General features: G+C 36.1%; 1 protein-coding gene across 1 annotated transcript in view; it reads left to right on the forward strand.

Annotated features, from left to right (window-relative positions):
- fng (Fringe glycosyltransferase) overlaps window positions 1-22,965 on the forward strand; it is a 380,064-nt gene that overhangs the window by 139,486 nt on the left and 217,613 nt on the right. The window contains exon 3 of the mRNA XM_065230528.1: window positions 14,916-14,964. Within this exon, the coding sequence (XP_065086600.1) occupies window positions 14,916-14,964 (49 nt within the window). The remainder of the gene's footprint in view (window positions 1-14,915; window positions 14,965-22,965) is intronic.

The raw sequence follows: 22,965 nt of genomic DNA on the forward strand, positions 1-22,965 counted from the left end.
AAGTACCGAGAGGTTCAAGAAAATTTTGGAAACTTAAGAGAAGTAATATGAATATTAGAAAATTGTGAGAGGCATGTTTCGAGAACTTTAAAAATAAAAAAAAAATCGAGAAGATCAGAGAGCTTCAATGCTGATGATGAATTAATTACAAGAATATTGTGAGAGCACTTAAGAAGTTCTGAAACCTTCATGAAAGTCCGGATACCTTCAAAGAAGATTAGAGATTTTCTGGTAGTTCCATAATAATTAAGGAAGTTCTAGTACTTTGAGGATGATCAGAGGACTTCAAAACAGCCCCATAAACTTTCAAGGAGCTCCGAGGAATTATGTGATATTTCGAAGTGCATTTCAGAGGCATTGTTGTTCAGGGTTGTTTTATAAAAATTAGGAAAAAATACTCAGGATCATTAGAACATGCAAGGAACTTCAGGTAATGTTGTGCTAAGCTAACATCCTCAAGAAATCTCTTTCTGCCGGAATTTTCCCCCAACTTCTCCTTGAAGTTTCTTTCGATTGATCTGTAAGCTCTTTGACTTCTGACTTTCTCCAGAAGCTTCTTCCACTCTACCTTAGGAAGTTTATTCCATCTTCTTCCTTCTCCGAGAAGTTTATTACGTCTTCTCCAGGAAGTTTCATTAAACTTCCACCAAATATATCTACCAGAAATTTCGTTCGTCTTCCTCTGGAAATTTCTCCTTAAGCCATTCTCCGTAGGTTTTTTTCGGCTTCTATTGGAAGGCTTTTCTGAGCTTCTTCTGGCTTTCCATGGAAATGGCTACTCCTGGAATTTGTTTAAGATTTATCTGGCTTCCTCTGGAAGTGTCATCCGTTTGTTTTTTTCGAAAGCTTCTTTAACTTCAGAAGTTTCTCAATAGTTGTCTTCGAAGTTCCTCGGAAGTTTTTCTGACTTCTCTTAGAACTTTCTTCAAACTTTCGCTTGTAGAGCTACTTTATTCTTTCTCTGAAAGTTTTATCGGCTTCCTTTAGAAGCTAGTTCAAACATTGCCCGGGAATTTCTTCCGGCTTCTCCTTGAAAACAAATTTTCCGTTCTAAGTCCAAAAGTTTGAACTTTTGGCATCAAAAACGGCAAAAATATAAAATTAATTTAGATAATAAATACCGATAAATACCGATTTCTTTAAACTGTTGGTACCGATAAGCTGGAAAACAATCTGGCAACGCTGGGCCCAACCTCCAGCGTCATGTATTCGTAGTACAAGTTCGGATTCCGTCGAGAAACTTCTCAAAGTTTTCTATTTCCAATGGATTCATAACTTCGCAATGGGGAAACCAAACAGACAGCTCAGCGAAAGGACCCCTAAGGGGAGTACCTCGAGACTCATCGTATGTGTCGAGTGCATACAGCCTAACGCGATACGGAGACAGTGATACTGAATCCGTTGCAGCTTCAAAATGCGTGTGTTTGCCGCCGATTGAAAACAAAAGCTACCGTACTCTAAAACAGATAGGGTAGAGCACTACTTCGTCGTAATCCCCCATTTCCACTCTATCGAGCAGAAATCATCAATAATATCCATGATTTCCTCTTCTTCTTCTTCTTCTTCTTCTTCTTCTTCTTCTTCTTCTTCATTCCTTTATTTAACGTCGGTCTCTGTTCCGCAATCGAACATCCATTGACGGCAATCGAATGTGCAGGAAGGCAGCTTCCACACCTTCCGGGACCAACAATTTTACTTCCCTTCCGAAGGAAGACGTGACCAAAGAAAAATCCCACCGACCTCGGCTGGGATTGAACCCAGAACCATTGGGATGATAAAGCAGTCACGCTTACCACTACACTACCGGCGCCAGCTATCCATGATTTCACCGTACACAAATCAATAATACGTTTGTTTCGATAGACAAGTGCACGGGTGAACTTTACCTTTAATTTTCCGGAATTAATTTTAACCGGCCTGAATCCGGTTGAAAACATCAAAATTTCGGAAGGAATTCAATGACATTCTCTGTATTGTTTCCAATCTACATCCAACTAAGCATAAATTCCGTGTATAGTTTTTCCCGAAAGTTCAAATACTACAACTGTTGATGCAGTGTTACTCATGTCAATTCAAACTAAGGTAACGTTTTTGCTTAGTTTCAATCTGTCAATTAATTTTGATATCAAACATGCTTCAATCGCTCACTTCTCATTCCCAAAAACCATGAGACACCGACCCGTCTCCGACGGTCTTCTTCCTTTTCAGTGGTAGTTGTTGACACACAAGCACTTCCCATTCCCAGTAAGAAGCGCACGTTGCATCATTGCATGTTCCGTTCTGGTTCCCTTCCCCTCTCTGCCACAAGAAGACAGTCACTGAATGCACTCATTAACTTCTCACAAAACACACCAAAAAAAAAAGCCCAGAGTGCAGAGTGCGATCTACAATGCCGTTTTTGTCTGTCTGTATATCATATTCCACCGTCTCCATCCAGATCGCGCCCGACGACATGTGGTGCGACATCAACAGCATTAAAAAGCCCTTCAATGTTCATTTCTCGCAACTCAACCGAACCGGGTGACATATTTCAGTTTACAAGTTCATAAAAATTAAGCTATTATTCATCACTTTGCTTCCTCGCGCTGTTCCGGCTAACCAGTTTCTGGTTATGTTTTCGGCGCTGACTTTTGTGTCAACTCCCATAACCCTTTGCCTCCGCGGCTCTCGATGAATAACATAAACAATGTGACTTCGACACATGAGAAGTACATTTTCCCCCGAAATGAAAATGTGACTAGTTCTTGGGAAAGAAAATGCCTCGCTGCACGTGTTGCTTTCGTTCACCGCCGTTTCTAAGACCGCCGCGCCATCTGTCAAAAGCGATCCATTTTTGGAGCTTTGTTCTGCAATAGAGTTGTTTCCCCTTGCCACAAGTGCACATGTCACATGGATTGACACTGATGGGCCTATTCCGTCGCCTGCTTGGATTTCCATATTCCCTAAGCGCAAGTAGGCACACTGCGATCGTACATTTCTAACGCACGCACGATCGACGCGCCATCTGCCATCCTCACTCCCGTACCTAACCTTAAATGTCAAATCGTTCACTCCGTTGATGCGTTCATCTTCCAGTACGGACCACATTGACCACAACGGCGACGATGGCCGTCTGTCCATGGGAAACGCGCAACTGTTGGGTATTGTCGATGCGAGAAAAACTAAAATAGCAGAGCAAAACCAGAAATCCGAGCAGATCAAAATCGCACCGAGAAGAAATTCGATTGTATCGGCGCGCGGCGACATTCAATCAAGTTTTTCCCCTTGTACCTCTCTGCAGCGCAGAATGAAAAACCAACCTGGACGAACGGAAAAGAGACTGGATACAAATTAAAATTCAATCCCTTTTGCGGTTGATGACGACGACGGGACACAGATCGACCGGCCAAGATTGAATACTTGAGCGTCTTTTTTTTTTGCGAGCGAGCAACCAGTTCAAAGTCAATAAATTTCGTTGTTTCAGCCCTGATTGATTGGGTCCCCGCCGTCAATTATACGATGCTCTATCTTCGGTAGGATGGACGGGAAAATCGAAGTTCAATACTTTCTCCCAACTCGGTAGCGACACTAGCGCCGCCCTGGCGGCGACAGCGCGGACGACACTCTCATCATCCCACGGTGTGGCATCAATCGCTATCATCACGATCTTGTCATTAAATAATCATTTGTCCAGGTGAATTCCATCTGCTGGTTCTCACCTCTGCCAGTAGCAGAAAAGTCAAGTAGCACAGCAGTCACGTTCTTGCATTCAGCAAAGCAACCGAAGAAGCCTCCTCGCTTCCGTCCAGTTTTGTGCTGGTGGTGATGTGTGGTATTGCACATTCCGCACTTGTTTTATGCGACACGTTGTCGTCGTCTTGACGACGACGAAGAAGATGTTTGCACTTTGAGAAACGATTAAAAGAAAGAACCGTATGGCATTCAGCAGGACGTCGCCGAAGCGCAGCAGGAAATGGTCGATCTTGATCATGGTTACGGTTAGCAAATTACGCTTGTTGATCTACCTGGACGGTTAAATTGATACTTTGAGCCGTTGTGAATTGATGATGAAGCAAATAATGGTAAAGGCGAAGTGTTTCTGTGGAAACTGCGATTCTTCCAAAACATTAACAAATAGGCATTCATAGAAATCCATATAATGGAAATTTTCAGATCGACGCCCTTGAACTCCAGGAACACACTAAAAAAAATCCGAAATTTCAGGAACACCCAAAACCTCGAGGTTTGAAAGTCCGAGGAGCTCCCGGATGTATGTTTTTGAAGTTTAAAGGATTATATAAAGAAAATTCCTCACGTTCCTCATGCTCTCAAGCTTCTGTAAGTTCTTAGAGTATTATGTGCGTTACTACAATTATGGTGGTATCGGATGATTCCGGATTTTTGCAGATCTAAAGGTTGCCAAAAATACCTGTAGTTTTTGGAGGGTTGCTTTAGTTGTTAGCTCTAGGAAGCTCTCAAAATTCCTACAGTTCAGGGAATTTCTCTAATTTTGGAAGATTCAAAAATTTGTTGGGAATTCGGATATTCCAAAAGATCTAAAACTAAAGTTCCCAACCCAAAAAAAAATTAAGCTTTATAGAGGTTTTAAAGAATTCTAGAAGCCTTAATCTCTACAGAACCCTCATAAAACCAAAATTGTTACATGGGAAGAGTATCATGAGTTCTAAAATATTATACAGAACATTCGAAACTTCAGCCCTGCGGTTTCCATATACATATTCTCGATATAAGCAGGAACTGGAATTTGAGGCATTCCAGATTCTGTCCGGCATCCTGCAGCTACAAAATAGTTTCAAAATTTCATAAACTTCCTAAATTCCTGGAATACTCAAGTCACAGGAGTTCTGGGCGGTTCCGTTTCGTTGTTTTAATTTTGATAATTCTCAAGGCTAGTACGCTTTTGCGCTTTGTTCCGCAGCATTGTTTCAGGATTTGGCTTGCACCGCAACATTTTTTTGCATCCACGTAGATCTTCAGATTCACTCTGTTTCGACGGTTTCGACCAAAGTCGCCTTCACGGTGATTCATCTTCGATAGAAAAGAAAACGGTGGTTGACAAGAGAGCTTTTATCAGCTGGAAGCTTCAAACTGGAAGATGGTGCAAGATTTTGGAACTTTTCGAGGATGAGTCTAAATGATTTTGAAATTTTGTTGGACAGTTCAAAAATATCTAGGGAAAACGCATTTGCAGAAGCATGAACAGTACTGTGGGGAAGTTCCTAGAAAATAAAGAAATTTTCCAGAACCTTAAGGAAGTTCCTAGAAGGAATTTCTTAGAACTTCAATGGAGTTCTCAAAAAATCAGAACTACAACGGAGTTCCCAGAACTTCAACGGTGTTCCCAGAACTTCAACGGATGTCTGAAAAGTTCAACGGAGTTCTCAGAACTTTAATAGAGTTCCTAAACTGTCCTAGAACTTCAACGGAGTTATCAGAACTTTAATAGAGTTCATAGACAGTCCTAGTTTCCGGACTGTCCAAACTTCCATACGGTGTTTCCAGAACTTCTTCTAAATTCTCAAAACATTTCCAAAGCCCATAAAAAAAATTTGAAATTGCTGGAATTCTTAGGAGTTCCTAAACTATCTTCTCTTCCAGGTTTCCAAGAACTTTTTTGAAGTTTCCATGATTTTTCATAAGCTATAACAACATCTCTAAAATGCCTATAATTTATCTGGAATATTCCAATATTTCACAAAGATCCCTGAACATTTCCAGTGCTCCCAGAACTTTTCTGGAGGAAGGGAAATTCCCAAAACTTCAAGAAGTTAGCCAAAACTGCAATAGAGCTCCCACAATTTCAATAAACTTCCCAGAAATTAATCGATGTTCTAGAACATTCCCAGAACTCGTAGAACTTCTCTAGGCCTCTAAAAGCTTTTCCAAAGCTCTCACATTTTCCCAGAAGATCCCAGATCTTCTCAAAGGATCTCAAAACTTCTTTGCAAGAGAAGTGCTGCACACACCAAAGTCCCAGGAATTTCTTGAAGATTGCAGAACCACCCTTACGTCAGCAAAAATTTCTCTGAAGTACGCAAAACTTTCCTGAAGTTCGCAAAATTTCTTGACTTTCGTAACACTTCCCAGAAACTTCCCGGAAGTTTTCAGAATGTCTCTTAAGTTCACATAACATCTCTGAGCTTCGCTAAATTATCCCCGATGTTCCCCATGGACCCAGATCTTCTTTAGAGAAGTTCTCGTTATACGAGTAGAACGAGTTTCCGTGTAGATCGCTGAACTTATCTGAGGTTTGCAAAGCTTCCCTGAATTTCGAAAAACTTCCCTGAATTTAATAATAATTCCCTGTAACTTCCCAGTTTGCAGAACGTTTCTTAAGTTTTTGCCAAATTTTATCCGACTGGCTGAATTTCGTAATACTTCCCAAAAAAATCCTGATCTTGCAGACCGTCTTTGAAGTTCACATAACGTCTCTGAAGTTCGCAAAATTTTCCAAGATGTTCTCCAAAAACCAGGATCTTCTTTAGAGAAGCTCTCCTTATACTTCAAAGTGATTGGAACTCCGAAAAAGTTTTTAGAACTCCGCAGAAGTTTTGGGAACTCCATAGAAGGCGCAAGAATCCCATGAAGATCGCTGAAACCGGCAATTGTCCCTGAAGTTCGCAGAACTTCCATAGATTTCGTAAAGCTTCTCTGAAGTTCATAGAACTTTCCTAAAACTTTTGTGATATTTTAAAAACATTCCAGGAGCTCGTTTAACATCCCTAATGATCGTACATCTCCCCTGAGACTTCTCTGATGTTCGCAGAACGTCTCTTAAGTTTTCGCAGAATTTTACCCATCGTTCATACATTTCTCCCGAAGATCCCAGATTTGCTCCAAGGTTCTCAAAACTTATCCTTCATAGAAGGATATGCTGGATATGCCATATGCTTGAAAATTATTGGAACTCCGGAGAAGTTCTGAGATCTCCGCAGAAGTTCTGGCAACTCTGCCTCTTGAAAATCGCAGAAATTCTCTGAAGTTCGCAGACCTCCCCTGAAGTTGACAAACCATTCCCTGAAGTTCGTAAATCTTCCCTGAAACTGCTATCCAAAACTTTTCTGAAGTCAACAAAACATTTCATAGAACTTCTCTGATGATCGCAGCTCTACTGAACATCTCTTAAGTTCGAAAATTTTTATCCAAAGTTCAGAGATTTTATTTACGGAGAGCCCAAATTTTCTCCGAGGTTCACAAAACTTTTCCTCCAGAGAATTTGGACATGGTTAAAAGTTCTTGGAACTCCGGAGAAGACTAGTGAAGATCGCTTCCCTGAAGTTGATAAAACTTCCACTGATGCTCGCAAAACCTTGCCTGAAACTTCTCTGAACTTCGAAAAACTTTCTTGTAGCTCACAAAACAACACTGAGTTTCGTAGAACTTCGCTGATCTTCGCAGAACCTTGCTTAAGATCGTAGTCTTTTTTTCCATAGTCCAGAGATTTCTTTTTCGAAGAGCCCAAATGTTCTCCAAGGTTCTCAAAACCTCTCCTCGAGAGAGTTTCGCCATGCTTTAACGTTCTCGGAACGCCAGAAAATCTCTCCGGAAATAATCTGCGATCTTTGGAGAAGATTCTTAAAGATCACAGAACTTCCCTGAAGTTGACAAAACGTTCCTTGATGCTTACAAAACTTCGTTGAAATTTGTAGAACTTCTCTGAAGTTCAAAGAACGACACTTATGATCGCAGATTTTTCTCATTCTTCACAGAATTTCTCTGTTCAGATCTCAAAAGTTCTGCTCCAGAGAAGTTCTCTATCCTTCAAAGCTTTCGGAACTCCAGAGAAGTTCTGAGAACTTTGCAGGAGTTCTGGAAACTGCAGAGGTTCAAGGATTTTCATGGAGATCTCAAAATTTTACTGAAGTTGGTAAACTTCCCAGAGGCTTTCAAAACATCCCTGAAGATCGTAGAACTTCCCTACAACTTCTCTGAAGCTTGCAGAACGTCTCTCGAGCTCGCTTAATGTTTCCCGGAGTTCCCTGATTTTAACCGAAAATCCCAGAACTTCTCCAAGGTTCTCAAAACTACTCCAGAGCAGTTCTGGGAGTACCGGATGTGACTGGAATGCGTCCAGTTTCAAACGCCATAAATGTACCAGGAGTTTTTGGGGAGTTCTATGAGTTCCAGGAACTGGGAGTTTTGTAAATTTGAAAAGTTTCAAAAAGTTGGTGTGAGTATTCTGGCTATAGCTATAGTTAAGGAAGCTTTCAGAGTTTCGGTAGATACGGGAGAATCCGAAGTTCTGATCATCAAGCACAACGTTCACAACTTCACGTACTTTAGTATCCTGAGTATCTTCAGTGATGCAAAAGGCCAACGTGTAAAAGGATTCCATTCAGGCCGGCTGCTTTATTTTACTTTGAACTGAGCACAGGACAAATTCCTGTCGACTTGCTTGGTTTTCTTGTTGAGCTAATGCAAAACTTCAACCCTCATCAGCTCTTGGAATTCGCTATCCAAGTAACAATTTGGGATTCATTACAGACCATGATTTAGACTAGAAGAATGCTTCTAAACTATGATAAAACCTGCATTGTTTCTCATTTCTCCAGAGACTGCGATTTCCAAGCATTCTCGGAATCTCCGAAACTTTAGGAATGTGTGGCATTTTGAAAAATTCGGGCCCCTATACGACACTGTGGAAATGCTGGACCTTTACCCACAAACAAAACTTCCGAATCACCGAGAACCTCGATATCCGAAAGTTCCAGGAGTTCTCGATTTTCCCCGAACTTCATAAGTTTTTGGAGATTCGGAAGCTCAAACAGTAGGTACTCAGAGTACCGCTATGACTGAGGAGTTGTGTCATGGGAGTTCCTAAAGTTTTACTTTTTCATATTTTAGTAAGTGTTGGGAGCAGAGTTGGAAATGTTCATTAGATTTTACGAAGTTAACCAAGGAACAACCTCACGAGCCATAGTAAGTTTTTGTGAACTTTTCCATCACTGGCTGAGAGTCCCGGAAATCTTCAGAATTCGTGCAATTTCAAGCGTTCCAAAAGTAACAAGTTTTTGAGGTGTTGTTTGAGTTCCATTAACTCTCAGAGTGTTGACAACTCAGGGAGCTTTATGAGTTTCAAAAGGTTCAGAACAGTTGCACCAATCATCGAAACTTGCAGTCGGTTTATATGTTTCTTCAAATGTCAAGTATAAGAATTTAATTACTTTGTCTTTTGTCTCTTTTCATTATTTTTTTTGTCTTGTCCCACCGTCTCGATGAGTCTCATCATCGCCCACTGGTCACCCACCATAGCCGGTTGAACTCCAGACGAATCTAGAACCGAACTACCATTCATACTGGCGACAACGCTCTGATGAGCGAACGAAAACCCACCCCTAAGCTCCTCCCCTGATCCTATCCTTCGACTATATACCCTTCTAACCTCGAGTAAGCCGCGAGTATTCGGTCCAACTTCTACTAGACATAGAATTAAGTGAATTTTGTTGCAAACAAAGAACAATGAATTATCGGCTCCGTAAAGCTAACGCGATTGAGCCTTCCAAATAACTGGATTAAAAAAAATCATCGAAATTAAGAAAGTTTTCATAGCTTCCAGAGATTTGGAAATTAACGGAGTTGTAAAAGATAATGAAGTTTTGAGAACTCTTGCAGTTCTGCAGTTCCGAGAGTTTAGGTAGCTCCTAGTATTTTCCGGAGTTTCAGTAGATCTTGGATTTTCAGGAATTTCTATTGGGGTCGGCTTCTTAAGTTCAAGATTTCCCATAAAATCAGTTTTTAATTTTTGTATAACTCGTTTTGGTTGTATAGTAGTTAACTCAACATGATTCTATGAGTTTGTTTTACTTGGGGGCTGTTCATAAACTACGTACACATAATTAAAACAGCAAAAAAAAGTTATCTTCCATTTAATTCCACTTAATTAATTATACATGACAGATACGTATTTCGACTACAATGTGCAGTCTTCATCAGTGTCATTCCCACTTCGTATACAGTTTAGTGGGGGGGGGGGGGTGCAGTTATCCACGGCCCATACAAATTTTAAAATTTTTATATGGACAACTGTCTACGCTGGGGGGGGGGAGGGTTAAGAATCCCAAAAAACTGTCTACGTAGTTAATGAACAGCCCCTATCTCCATGATAGGACTCCCTACTAAAATTGTTATGGTTATTTTGCTTAACGATGTGTTCGGGGTATCATCCAAACCATTTGTGGAATAGTTCTATAATTTGGGTTATCGTTCGTTTATGGTATTTTATTATTAGCGATGTCATCTTAAATGAAGCTTCCGGGGAAGAGCATTCCTTATTCAGCCTCTAGATGCCAGTCAGACGCTGTTTGATGGACAGACGCTCGAGTTGGCAAACCACCCAACCGGGTTCCATGTTTCAGCTGGAAGATGTTTGTAATCAAATGACTCGTGGAGACGTGAGGTAGGATCTTCCAGGTTATCAACTCACCATTTTGTAGCCCGAGTTTCACGAGGAGAACTTAAACATAAAATCAATTCTTTTGGGAGTTTCAGTTCCTATTGAATTTTTGAAAACGTCCTTTCTTCTCGATATTTGGTGTACCGACATTTCTACAAAATTAAATTTATGTTAAAATTCCAGAAGTATTATAGGCATTTCGGTTTGGATTTCTGGCAGCCACGACATTCATAAAGTTTCGATTTTCCTGAATTTCCAGAGGTTTATGGAGTTCCAAAGGTCTAAAGACAGTTCCTAGTACCAAACAGGAAAGGATTTAGCGGCTCCTGGGGTTCCAGAAGCTGACAGGAATTACGCAAATTAAGTTCATTAAATCCGTGGAGTTCAGAAAATCTCTGGCAAGTTCTTCCATTTCCCGGTACAAGTTTATGTTCGATTTGTTGCGTTAAGCAGTTTGGAAATGGAAGAGGAGGCACGTGCCTCATCGTTCCACCTATACGGAGAATACGGGTCCACCTCAAGGAATACTGCTAGCTCCTGCCATTTCTGGATTTCCTGGCCATCGTTGTTCTTCAAGTATTCGTTGAATCTCCAGTAAATTTTAATAACGCCCGGAGCTTAAGATGTCGTTGAATCTCCAATCAATTTTAAACGCTCAGTACGCTTGCCGCTCCTTGAATCCCAATACACAAAACTTTCGAATTAGCAGCTCCCCAACTGCTGAAACACTCGGAACCTCTCCAAGCTCACCAATGAGCAGGAAGTTATGCAGGTTTACAGAGTTCCTAAATTTTCGGATGTTCTAGGATTCCCAAAAGTTTCTGTAGCTATAGAGAACTGTTAAACGTCTATGGTGTCCCACTGTTCCCAGCGTTGGTTGGTTGGTTGTCTTTATTAAGGAGATTTTCAGAAAGACGCTGGTTCATCTCCGGGAACCCCTGAAGGGGTTTCCCCAAATTACAGAATTAAAAAATTAAAAAAAGTGTCCGGAGGGGGCACTTCTGAAAGATGGGGAGGCTCCAGAAGGGAGTCCCTTTAATATGAAATGCTTATGTTTTGCAGAGTGATATCTAAGATACGGTTATTGTCTTTTGATGCTGACTCATTATACGTTGGGAGGTGGAGGGTTTCCTGGGATGGCTGGCGGAGAGAAAGTCCTTGTTCTTAGCTGTGGTCGTGGTTGTTGAAAGTGTTCGGGCTGGTCGTGGTGTGGTGTACAGGTAGTTGTCCTCATGGTCGGAGTTGAGGGTATGACAGCATGCATCATTGAGGGGTCAGCTTTCGGAGGAAATGTCTCGGTCGACTGTAGTCATATTCGAGAGAACAGGCCTGCCTCGCGGAGGAAAGCCAGTAGTGCCGCTGAGCGGCAAAGATCTTCACTGAGGGCGTCTCGGATGCTGCCGGGGATGTCGAACAGGTTTCTAGCTCCTTGGTATTGCGGGCAGTGGCATATAAAGTGTTTCACCGAATAGTGGATCTGGCACAGTGGACAGGATTCGCCATTTCCCGTTATGTTGGGTGAGATACGGGTGTGTCCTGACCTAAGCCTGGAGATCACTACTTGAGAGCGGTGGCCAGGTAGGTCTTCCCAGCGGCGTGTCTCATCTTTAATTTTACGGATGAACAGATTTCGTGAGTCCAGCCAGTCCTGCTTCTAAGACTCCCATATAATTTTGGAAAACCAGGTTTTCAGATCCGGGCCTGGAACTTTTTTTGTTAATTTGCTCATTTGTCGACCTGAAGATGCGAGGTGGTCAGCTTCGACGTTACCCTGGATCCCACAGTGACTGGGTATCCAGGCAACGGTGGTGTTTGGTGGAGCAGACCGGATGATGGCTTGGATCCACGGGTGTGTGGGGTGCTCGGCGTCAAGGGCGGCTACCACGCTGGCGGAATCCGTGAACAGGACGATGGGTTTGGTAGACGGTGTGGTGATGGCGACGTAGGCGGCGGCTGCCTCGGCGGAGAACATGTTACATTGGTCAGGGAGACGGTGGCACATACTTACATCGGGGCCGGATACCCCAATTCCAGCTCTCCCTTGTGCAATCGAGCCGTCGGAATAGCGGATCGTATGGTTGTTGTAGCGACGGTATATTAGGTCCCTGTGTACTTGGGTAACGGCGAGAGGGTTAGAGCCTGCCTTAAAGGTATGCTTGATAGTTGGGTCTATGGAGATTTTGGGCAGGTTCCAACCCCTGGCTCCAACCCAGTGGACCATGGACACTGGGGGGAGCGCCTGGTCAGCAATCCTAGCGAGGAGCGGGTTTGTTTCCTCTAGGAGGAACACTCCGTCGCTCGATCCAGTAGTTTTTTTTTAGGAAGCTGACGGCTCGGTGGCAGATGGTGAGGGCGATGAGGCGGTCGAAAGGAAGGACTCCTCCCTCGACCCGGAGTTGACGGGAGTAGACCGGAGGTAGTTCGGATGGCCCTTTGATACACAGGAGTGAGTTTCTAGATGAGAGCTGTTGTGGCCATGCAGGTTAACTCGATCCCGTAAGTGTTCCCAGCGTTTTTGCCCATAGTGGTCACTAAGTCACTCTAGCTGCATACCTACATGGTCTGCCTATAAACTATACTGATAAATTAATAAATACACACTACGAAAAAGACATGTAAATTTCAGTGCCCTGAGACCGACACATGCAAGCGGCCCTTTTGACATAAGAATTAGTTGAAAAGGACGAGAAAATCAATTCAATCAAACGCACTTTTCGTCGAGCTGCATATGTTTCAGTTTCAGGATACTTAATTTTACATGCCATGTTTGTTTACGTTCCATGATTTACGTCCAAGCTGAATTACGTCTCGTTTAAAAATAATAATTTCTAAGTGTGTAGTTGTTTCAACCAACAGCCATGATTTCATCTATTTACAGTGCATCAAAAAATTGTCCTTTCCGGTGTACGCTCAAATTTGCGATACATCACTATTTAGAGCTATCCTGAAAAAATAAATTTAAAATTGGATTTTCATGAACACTTCATGAGATTATAAATTCGCTTAAATTCAAAGAGTTTTCTTCAAGTTACGAGGCAAAATGTCGTCTCTGTTTGATGAAAAAAGCAAGGGAAACCTGGCATTCAAAGTTCTCATCCTGGATTTGAGATCATATTTTTTTGCAAGCAATACTACGATGTCCTGATCGAATTTTAGACCCCATAGAGTTTCATGAAGCCCAATAACATTCAGGCACTTTATAAAATAATATCTCTGGTTTCACAAATCACCCTGCAGTTCAGATCTTGAAGTTCTACAGGTTCAACGATTTGGCTGATTTGTTTAACCTTAATCGCTTCATTAATCCCCATAACATCAGGAGAGGCATTTCGTTGTGCTCCAAATCGCATTCGGCTTCAATGTCACGTACTCACCAACTAATTGACCCGTTAAAATTCCCCGCCATTAATTAATCGAAATTTGCCTTCCGTGCACCGCGAAGTGTACCAATTTAGCATAGAACCACGCCAGCGATGTAAACGGTTTTTCTCCTCTCTGCAAGTCCAACGTCCAGCAATGGCAAACCCATAAATACCGGAGCTCCCCGGATCCGGACGGCGACGACACCGAGATTGACATTGACCGGTTCTGGCTGTTGTTGGGGGCCATTGACGATGTGACGATGATTTACTCTTGTTTGTTGAACCAGAGAGCGAGGGAAAAAAACTGAGGCAAAATCAAGAAACCGCCCTCGACAGGTTTTCCCTTTTACGAAATTGACCACATCGATCGGTCGATCGATCGATCGATTCCATCGTGATCGTCATCGTCGTCGTCGTCGCCAATGACTGTCGTGCCATATTTGGTTGGGCGAATGTGCAACCAGCTGCAACTTATAATGATGATGTCCACCGCCGGGTCCAGTTCGGGGCGCTGGGATGCGATCCGATATAGAAGAGCAAATCCACGCCAACTGACGAATAGATTTGATTTTACCCTCGCCGAATTCCATGCAACTTTGCGTAATTTTCGCCTAATTTTCCAAAAATGGTTTTGGTGATATTTTTCAATCAATCAAAGCATGAAAACGGCTCACCTAATCGAAATGACGACTGAGACAAAGTTGTATGAAACTGGAGTGCCGTTAAATAAACATTACACACTAAAAAATAATCACAAATTTTCGAAAATAAATGTTTATTTGAAAGCCTATCAAAAAACGCTAACTTTTCTAATATTGTACACAATGGACACAAAAATCGTAGAACATCGAAAAATCGAGAGGGTCAAAATGACTCAAAGTTTCCCGGAATTCGAAACGGGTAAAATCTGGAATTCATTTATTTGCTTCCCCATTTGGCGTGGATTGGCTCAGAAGCCAATTGCTGCGTACCGACCGATAGACGGTTGACAGATCGAGATCAACCCCAAGATCTCCCTCTCGAGGGGGAATCCAATCGATCGCCCAAAGGGGGAATCGATTTTTTAATTAGGAATGATTAAGCTGATTAAGTTTTTATTGTCGACGAATGGAGTTTTAATTTCTGTCTCTTGTTTTTTTCCCTTTCCCCTTTCTTTACAGACGTGGTTTTTCACCGACACCGACGATCAGCACTATCAAAAGTTGACGAGTAAGTATCGATCTCTTTGTCTTTACTGGATTTCTTCTTTCTTTCTTTCTTTTTTATGTGCGGTTGCGTTAAAAGTGTTCGATTAGACAAGTCGGGCTACGGGGGTCCCACGGTCCTAAATAGTGCCAGTGTTCAATGTCTAATGGAAGATGATTTCTTCCGAGAAGGAATTAATCACCACCGCCGATAAAAGTCATTCGAGCGTTCAAGCTAGACAAGGAGGAATAGACGTTTACGACGGTTTTAGGCTTGAATTGGGGAGAAGTTCTTGCGTACAATGTCCGCGAGAGTCATTGAGTAATTCGGTAGGGGTGCGTTTAGTAATTCGATTTGTTTACATAAACCGACTGGCCAACTGCCAGGGAGGGCAAAATTTCGCCCCATTTCAGTAATGAAATACAAGAACATAGTTAACCGAGGGACAAAAAACGATCACAGTCATAAATCATATGCCCGGTTTATGATCGGACGGGAAAGGGTCTCCGAAGCAATTTGAAGTATTTCTTTACCGTAGCTTCTAGAATTGATCATGGTCCGGCCTTCCTACTATGTTGGCGTTGGAACTGAGGAAGCGTAAAATGCTCATAAAATCCAATCAGGTTTCGCTTCGGACCCTGTCGTCCACTGAACTCCAACAACATCGAACAACCAAAACCCACATCTATGTTTTTCGATGGACCCCGAGCGAGTTTGGTTGATATATTTCTTCGCTATTTATTATTTAAAACGTCGTAAAAGTTTAATGAGAGAGACGAACGCGGCATAAATTAATAATTTGGCGCTTTGGTCCGGTGATCGTGATGCCGCCAACTGGCTCTCCCTTCCTCCCTCCCTCCATGGAATAGTGAAGAAGTGTGGTGCGTGCGAAGCAATCGATCCCGCACGGAAACTGCCAATTAATGGGGTGACAATTTATTCGAATGACCCCGCAAAAAGCTTTCAACTCGACTTGCTACCGCCAATTATTTGGTGGTGGGATTCCATCAAATTGACTTTATTGGTCTAGTGGTGGAGTGGTCGATGATTCCTGGAATCACTTATGTGCGCGACATTTTTCGCTTATCGCTGCCCGAAGATGGGTTTGGAGATTCCGGGCCCAAATTAATTCGAAAAGCCATAAAACACCCTGCCAAACGGTCAGCTTGGCGATGGGAAAATCGGACGAGAGGCTTTGTTTTATGGTAATCGGATAGTCAACCACCACTATCCGCGCCCGAAGATACGAAACGTTTGCCAGAACTGGGTGTTAATTGGCAGGGCTCGGATATTTCTACTCCGTCGGTCAAAAGTTCAGTCGCCGTCGCGATCGCCAAGTTGTGGCGGAAATCGAAGAAATCGAATTTCGAGCTTGTTTCATTATGCAAAATACACGCAACGTGGGCGTCGTTAAAATATTGTTATTGTATATTGTCGCAAGCCGGCGGTGGATCGTGGATCGGCGATGCATGCAAGGCTCGAGGAGATTCGTTTCGGTCAGTCAACCGGCGAAATCGGGCAAGGCGGAATGGGAAATGTTTGTGGTTTGCTTAAATTGATTTGATTACTTTTTAATAACTCAATGGTGACGAAGTGATTCAGTGCGGTTGACGACTGGATGGCCGTTTCAGATTGATAAAGGGTAAGTGTGCCAGTTATGGGACTAGTATTGCAGTTTTTTACCCTAGTCACTAGCTCAAATTTTAAATAAATTTGCATGGTTTTATTTACGTAAACATATGGCAAAATATATGTTCTAGCGTTGCATTGAATCCAGCTCAATTAGGAACTGGGTAGGATTGTATTGACGTGAGACTCGTTTACTCTTGAAATTCCTGGAATGATAGATTAAAGGGATTGGTTTATAGGGTTCTAGGTTCTAGATCTAAGTACTGGTCGCAGTCATCAAAATACCCAACACGGAAAAAATAGGGTTCGTTTGGGTTTTGGTCGGACGCTAAATTTAAATGATGTTCAAGTTCAGAAAGATTGAAAATTCGAATCTAACGATTGATACCATCAATCGCTCGAGATCCTGTGATAAGACATTTTTCTTGGGAGTTTTGTATGAAGTCAACAGCATAGTTGAACAACAATCTGACACGCTTGTTCTGGGTAACATGCGTGTTTAAATTTTATGTTTTTTATTATTATAAAATTAGCAAAATTGATAAAAGTAATAAAATTTATAAAATCATAAAATTCATAAAAGTTATCAAATTTAATATTTTAAAAATAAATAAAAAAAAATTAAATTATTTTAAAAAGAAAAAATATTGAAAAAAATATAAAATAAATTTAATAAGCAAAATTTAAAACATTAAACATAAGTAAAATAAAATAAATTAATTAAATTAATTGAATAAGTAAAATATTAATACTAAAATAAACAAAATAAATTAATAAGCTTAAGAAACATAACAACCTAAAAAAATAAAATAAGTAAAATAAACAAATAAAAAAACAAGTTATAATAGTTTTAAAAAATATAATAATTCAGTTCACTAAATTAAGTAAATAAATCAATCAAATAATTCAAATAAATGGAGCAACTTAAATCAATTAAATAAATTTAAGAAACTTAATATTAATGTCATAAATTAAATAATTTATACAAATAAAATAAATTAAATAAATTAAACAAATAAAATTAACAAAATAAATTAAATAAATAATGCAAATAAAATAAATGGAAGAAATCAAATAAATTAATGAAATAAACAAATCAAATAAATAAAATAAATTAAAAAATTAAAAAATCAAATCAATGAAATAAGTCAAATAAATAAATAAGATTAAATAAATTAAATAAATTTAAAATATAAAAAACCATTAAAAATAAAAAAAAATAAAAAATCAATGAAAACATAAAATAAATTAAATAAATTTAAAAAATTAAATAAATTTTATAACTTTAACAAATTAAATTAACTTGTAAATTAATATGAACAAATTAATAAATCAAATTATTAAATAAATAAGTAATTAAAAAATAAAATAAATTAAATTAATAAATAAATAAAATTAATTAAGTAAATAAAAAAAAAAAAATTAAATAACTTAAATAATGCACAATAATACACGCTGAATGTATTAAGCCGATTCCTTACCTTTTCAGCTTCAATCTGAACACATTTTTACGACTGTGCAATCCTGTTATGCCATATTTTTCTTTAAATTAAATATACACACTACAAAATACGGCTGATTTCGAGTTGCCGATAATAGAACAGCTGGTTAACACGCAGTTCAAATGGAAAGGGTGCCGAAGAAAAAGAGACTGCCGACAATAGTCTCACTCACCTGAGAAGTTTGGAGCGTTGTAAAAACATATTCAACCCGTTTTGATCAATTCTGTCGATTGGAATTGGTAGAACAGCAAGCAGCAGATAAATGTCAACAAACAAACCTGTCATGTATGTGTGTGACGCTGAGAAATATAGAAGTTCGGACGCTGCTTAGATTGACTATAAAATAAATAAAATAAATAAAATAAATAAAATAAATAAAATAAATAAAATAAATAAAATAAATAAAATAAATAAAATAAATAAAATAAATAAAATAAATAAAATAAATAAAATAAATAAAATAAATAAAATAAATAAAATAAATAAAATAAATAAAATAAATAAAATAAATAAAATAAATAAAATAAATAAAATAAATAAAATAAATAAAATAAATAAAATAAATAAAATAAATAAAATAAATAAAATAAATAAAATAAATAAAATAAATAAAATAAATAAAATAAATAAAATAAATAAAATAAATAAAATAAATAAAATAAATAAAATAAATAAAATAAATAAAATAAATAAAATAAATAAAGTAAATAAAATAAATAAAATAAATAAAATAAATAAAATATATAAAATAAATAAAATAAATAAAATAAATAAAATAAATAAAATAAATAAAATAAATAAAATAAATAAAATAAATAAAATAAATAAAATAAATAAAATAAATAAAATAAATAAAATAAATCAAATAAATCAAATAAATAAAATAAATAAAATAAATAAAATAAATAAAATAAATAAAATAAATAAAATAAATAAAATAAATAAAATAAATAAAATAAATAAAATAAATAAAGTAAATAAAATAAATAAAATAAATAAAATAAATCAAATAAATAAAATAAATAAAATAAATAAAATAAATAAAATTAATAAAATTAATAAAATTAATAAAATTAATAAAATAAATAAAATAAATAAAATGAATAAAATGAATAAAATAAATAAAATAAATATAATAAATTAAATGGGTTTAATGAATAAAATAAATAAAATAAATTACATCAACAAAATAAATAAAACAAATAAAATAAATATAATAAAATAAATATGTACAAAAAATAAAAATAAATAAACAAATATAAATAAAATCAATAAAATCATTAAACTTAATAAAATAAATCAAAAAAATAAAATAAATAATATAAGTCAAATAAATAAAATGAATAAAATAAATAATATCAATGAAATATATTAAATAAATATAATAAATATAATAAATACATTTAATAAAATAAATTAAATGAATCTAATGAATAAAATAAATAAAAATAAATAAAATAAACAAAATAAATAAAAATTAATAAAATAAACAAAATAAATAAAAAAATAGAAAAAAATAAAAAAATGAAGTAAATAAAATAACTCAAATAAATTAAATAAATAAATAAATAATATAAATAAATAAATAATATAAATTAAATTAATAAATTTAATAACTTACACAAATTAAATAAATAAATAAATAAAAAAAATATTAATTTTAAAATTAAACGATCTACATAAATTAAATAAATAAAGTAAAATAAATAAAAAAAAATAAACAAAAAAACATTAACTCAACTAAACGAATAACATAAAATAAAATAATTCAATAAGTGAAATAAATGAAGTCAATAATATAAATTAATTAATTTAATTAAATAAATTTTAAAAAATTAATAAAATTAAATCGATAAAAAAAAATAAAAAAAATAAAATAAGATAAATAAATTAAATAATTTAAATGAATTAATAAATTAAAAAATTAAATAAGTAAAATAAATTAGGCGCATAATATAAATAAGATAAATTCAATAAATTAAATCAGATAAATTAAATTAAATAATTGAAATAAATTAAATTAAATTATGTAAATCAATTCAATAAATTTAATAAATTAAAAAAAAAACAATGAATGCAATAAATAAAATAAATTTAATAGATAAATAATTTAAAAGATTAAATAAATTTATTTAATAAAATAAATAAAACGAATAACAAAAATAAATAAATACGTTGAATTAAATAAATAATATAAATTTAAAATCAATAAATTAAAAAAATTCAACGCTCGACATGATTGAAATACATTAAAAAATTAAATAAATTAAATATATGAACTAAATTAAATAAATCAAACGAATAACATGAATTTAATGAATTCAATCAATTAAATAAATTTAATTAATCAATTTGATTTAATAAATTTAAAAAAAAATATAATAAAATATTAAATAAATGAAATAAATTAAATAAATTAAACGAAAAGCATAAATCAGGCATAACATTTGATAACGGCACAAAAGCATTTGTAAACAAACTTTCTAAGGCCCTTTACACCTGAACCAAAGTACACCTAGGCAAACCAGTACCACTTTCGGAAAGGTGATAGTTGCCCCTATCCGATGATGTTGTTGGTTTGCGTGGGCGTACTTTGGTTCGCGTGTAAAGGGCCTTAGAAAGTTTGTTTATAAATGCTTTTGTGCCGTTGTCAAATGTTTTGCCTGAAATTATTCAATTAATTAAATCAATAAAATAAATGAAATAAATTAATTTATTTAAATAAATTCAATAAATTTAATAAATTAAAGAAATTAAAAAAAAAATAAATAAAATTATACAAATTAAATCCATTAAATCAAGTCAATAAATTAAATCAATTAAATCATTAAAAAAATCAATTCAATCAATTATATAAATAACATTATATCAATTTAAATAATTTAATAAATCAAATAATTACATAAATTAAATGAATAAAATAAATTCAATCAATTAAATAAATAAAATAAATTACACATATTAAATAAATTTAAAAAAATTAATAAATTTAAAAACAAATTAATAAATTAAATAAATTTAATAAATTAATTAAAAAAGTTAAATAACTTGAATAAAAAATATAAATTAATCGAAAAATCAAATAAATCAATTCAATAAATTAATATATTATTATATAATAAATTAATAAATTTAATAAATTCAATAAATTAAATCAATAAAAAAATTATAAATTAAATAAATGCAATAAATTAATAAATTAAATCAATTAAATCATGAAGTAATGAAATTGGGTTGTTAGCGGAATGCTTCAATAAAACAGTTAACAACCCAATTCCATTACTTCATTATGATGGCAACCAAGCCTTTGGGAATTTTTCCTTATTAGAGATTTGAATAGATTTTTCTCCTTTACTTTACATAAATCTTTGGTTATTATTAGTTAGGTAGGTTCCGATTCTACACGTTGTAGTTTCATTTTTATACCTGTTATCTTGACATTTTTACCTAGGAGATGATTACTTAAGGTTAGGTTTTTGATAAGTCTTTAGTAGGAATGTAAATGTCGGCTTCGTCACCATTTGACTGTTTTTGGCAACCAAAATTTATACAGTAATTTCACTGCATTTTTTCACTAAAACTCTTCGCTGAATGTAAATTCAAGGTTTGTTAAGGCAGGGCTTTGATCAGAACACTTAAAAAAAGCACACATAAAACGGGTTGCACAATTTTGCACCTATTTTATTTGAAACTTCGTAATTGATCAGAACATTTTAGCTTGAAATCCCCAAATTCTCAGTAGGGGAAACATTCCATAATGCACACGGGACACGTAGCACTAGGTCTGTAATTTCTATACGGGGGTACACTTTGTGAAAACCAAAAATGGAACATGTAACGAAATTATGAAAGATTTTGAACGTTAATAACTCAGCTGCCCCTTGACCAATTTCAATAATTTTATCACCAATCGATCACAAATATTTCTACGCATCTGGTAAAATTTAGACTTTATTATTTTTCAAAATGTCACTATTGAAAACTGCACGAATGTGCAACTATTGCAATGATAATTAAAATTATCACCGATTGCCTGCGAAAAGCGCTTTCCCTAACACAGATTTCAAAGTTGAATTCCATCCGGTCTCATCGAAAGGCTCCCCACCAAGTATCTAGCTATCAAGGGTGCCCCCAACTGCCCAACTAAAATTCATATCGAAAGGTTCTTTTCAGGGCAATCATAGTCATACTAAAAAGTATAAACAGAGAGAACCCCGCTCAAATTCACATTCCTACACAAAACACAAGCGCATGCTGCAGTTAACAAATAACATTTATTATATAATACCACGTAGTCCTACGTCACCGTTGCGTGCAACCCCATAAGACTGTCCTTTCTAGTTTTTAATTGAAAGGGCATTTAATTTTACATAACATCAAAAATTAGCTATGTCAGGGAGTCGTTTCGGAGAAACAATTTTTTAACACACATTAAACAAGGAATTTGTCGGATTTCCCTGACATGTAAGTGGTCACCCTAATGGCGGAATAAAAAAATACGAGGCTAATATTTTTTGATAAGGAAGAACAATACCAATTTTCACTAATATTAAATTAAAACGTCAAAGAAATAAAAAAAATCAAGAGCTAAATTTTTGCGAAAATGTGAATGTTTGCCCACAAAAAAAAAAACAATTATATCTCAGAAAGTCGAGCTTTATCGATTTGTCATTTGGCGTGAAAGTGCTCCTGTATGACTTTGAATTCAGATCATTTTCTCATAAAATATAAGCCGCAGATAGATTGAGATGGACTAGAAATCAGTTATCATTCCATCGCTCAACATTGTAATACAGAAATCTACCAGTTGGTGTCGCTAGTGTCCACTTTCAACTACTGAAAAGCCAGAATAAAAGTTTTAAAATGACCCATAAAGTTGTGAATTCAGTGGCTA

Source organism: Ochlerotatus camptorhynchus, unplaced genomic scaffold, assembly GCF_037179485.1.
Source record: "Ochlerotatus camptorhynchus isolate MF236.1 unplaced genomic scaffold, CSIRO-AGI_Acam_v1.1 ptg000330l, whole genome shotgun sequence".
NCBI lineage: Eukaryota > Metazoa > Arthropoda > Insecta > Diptera > Culicidae > Ochlerotatus > Ochlerotatus camptorhynchus.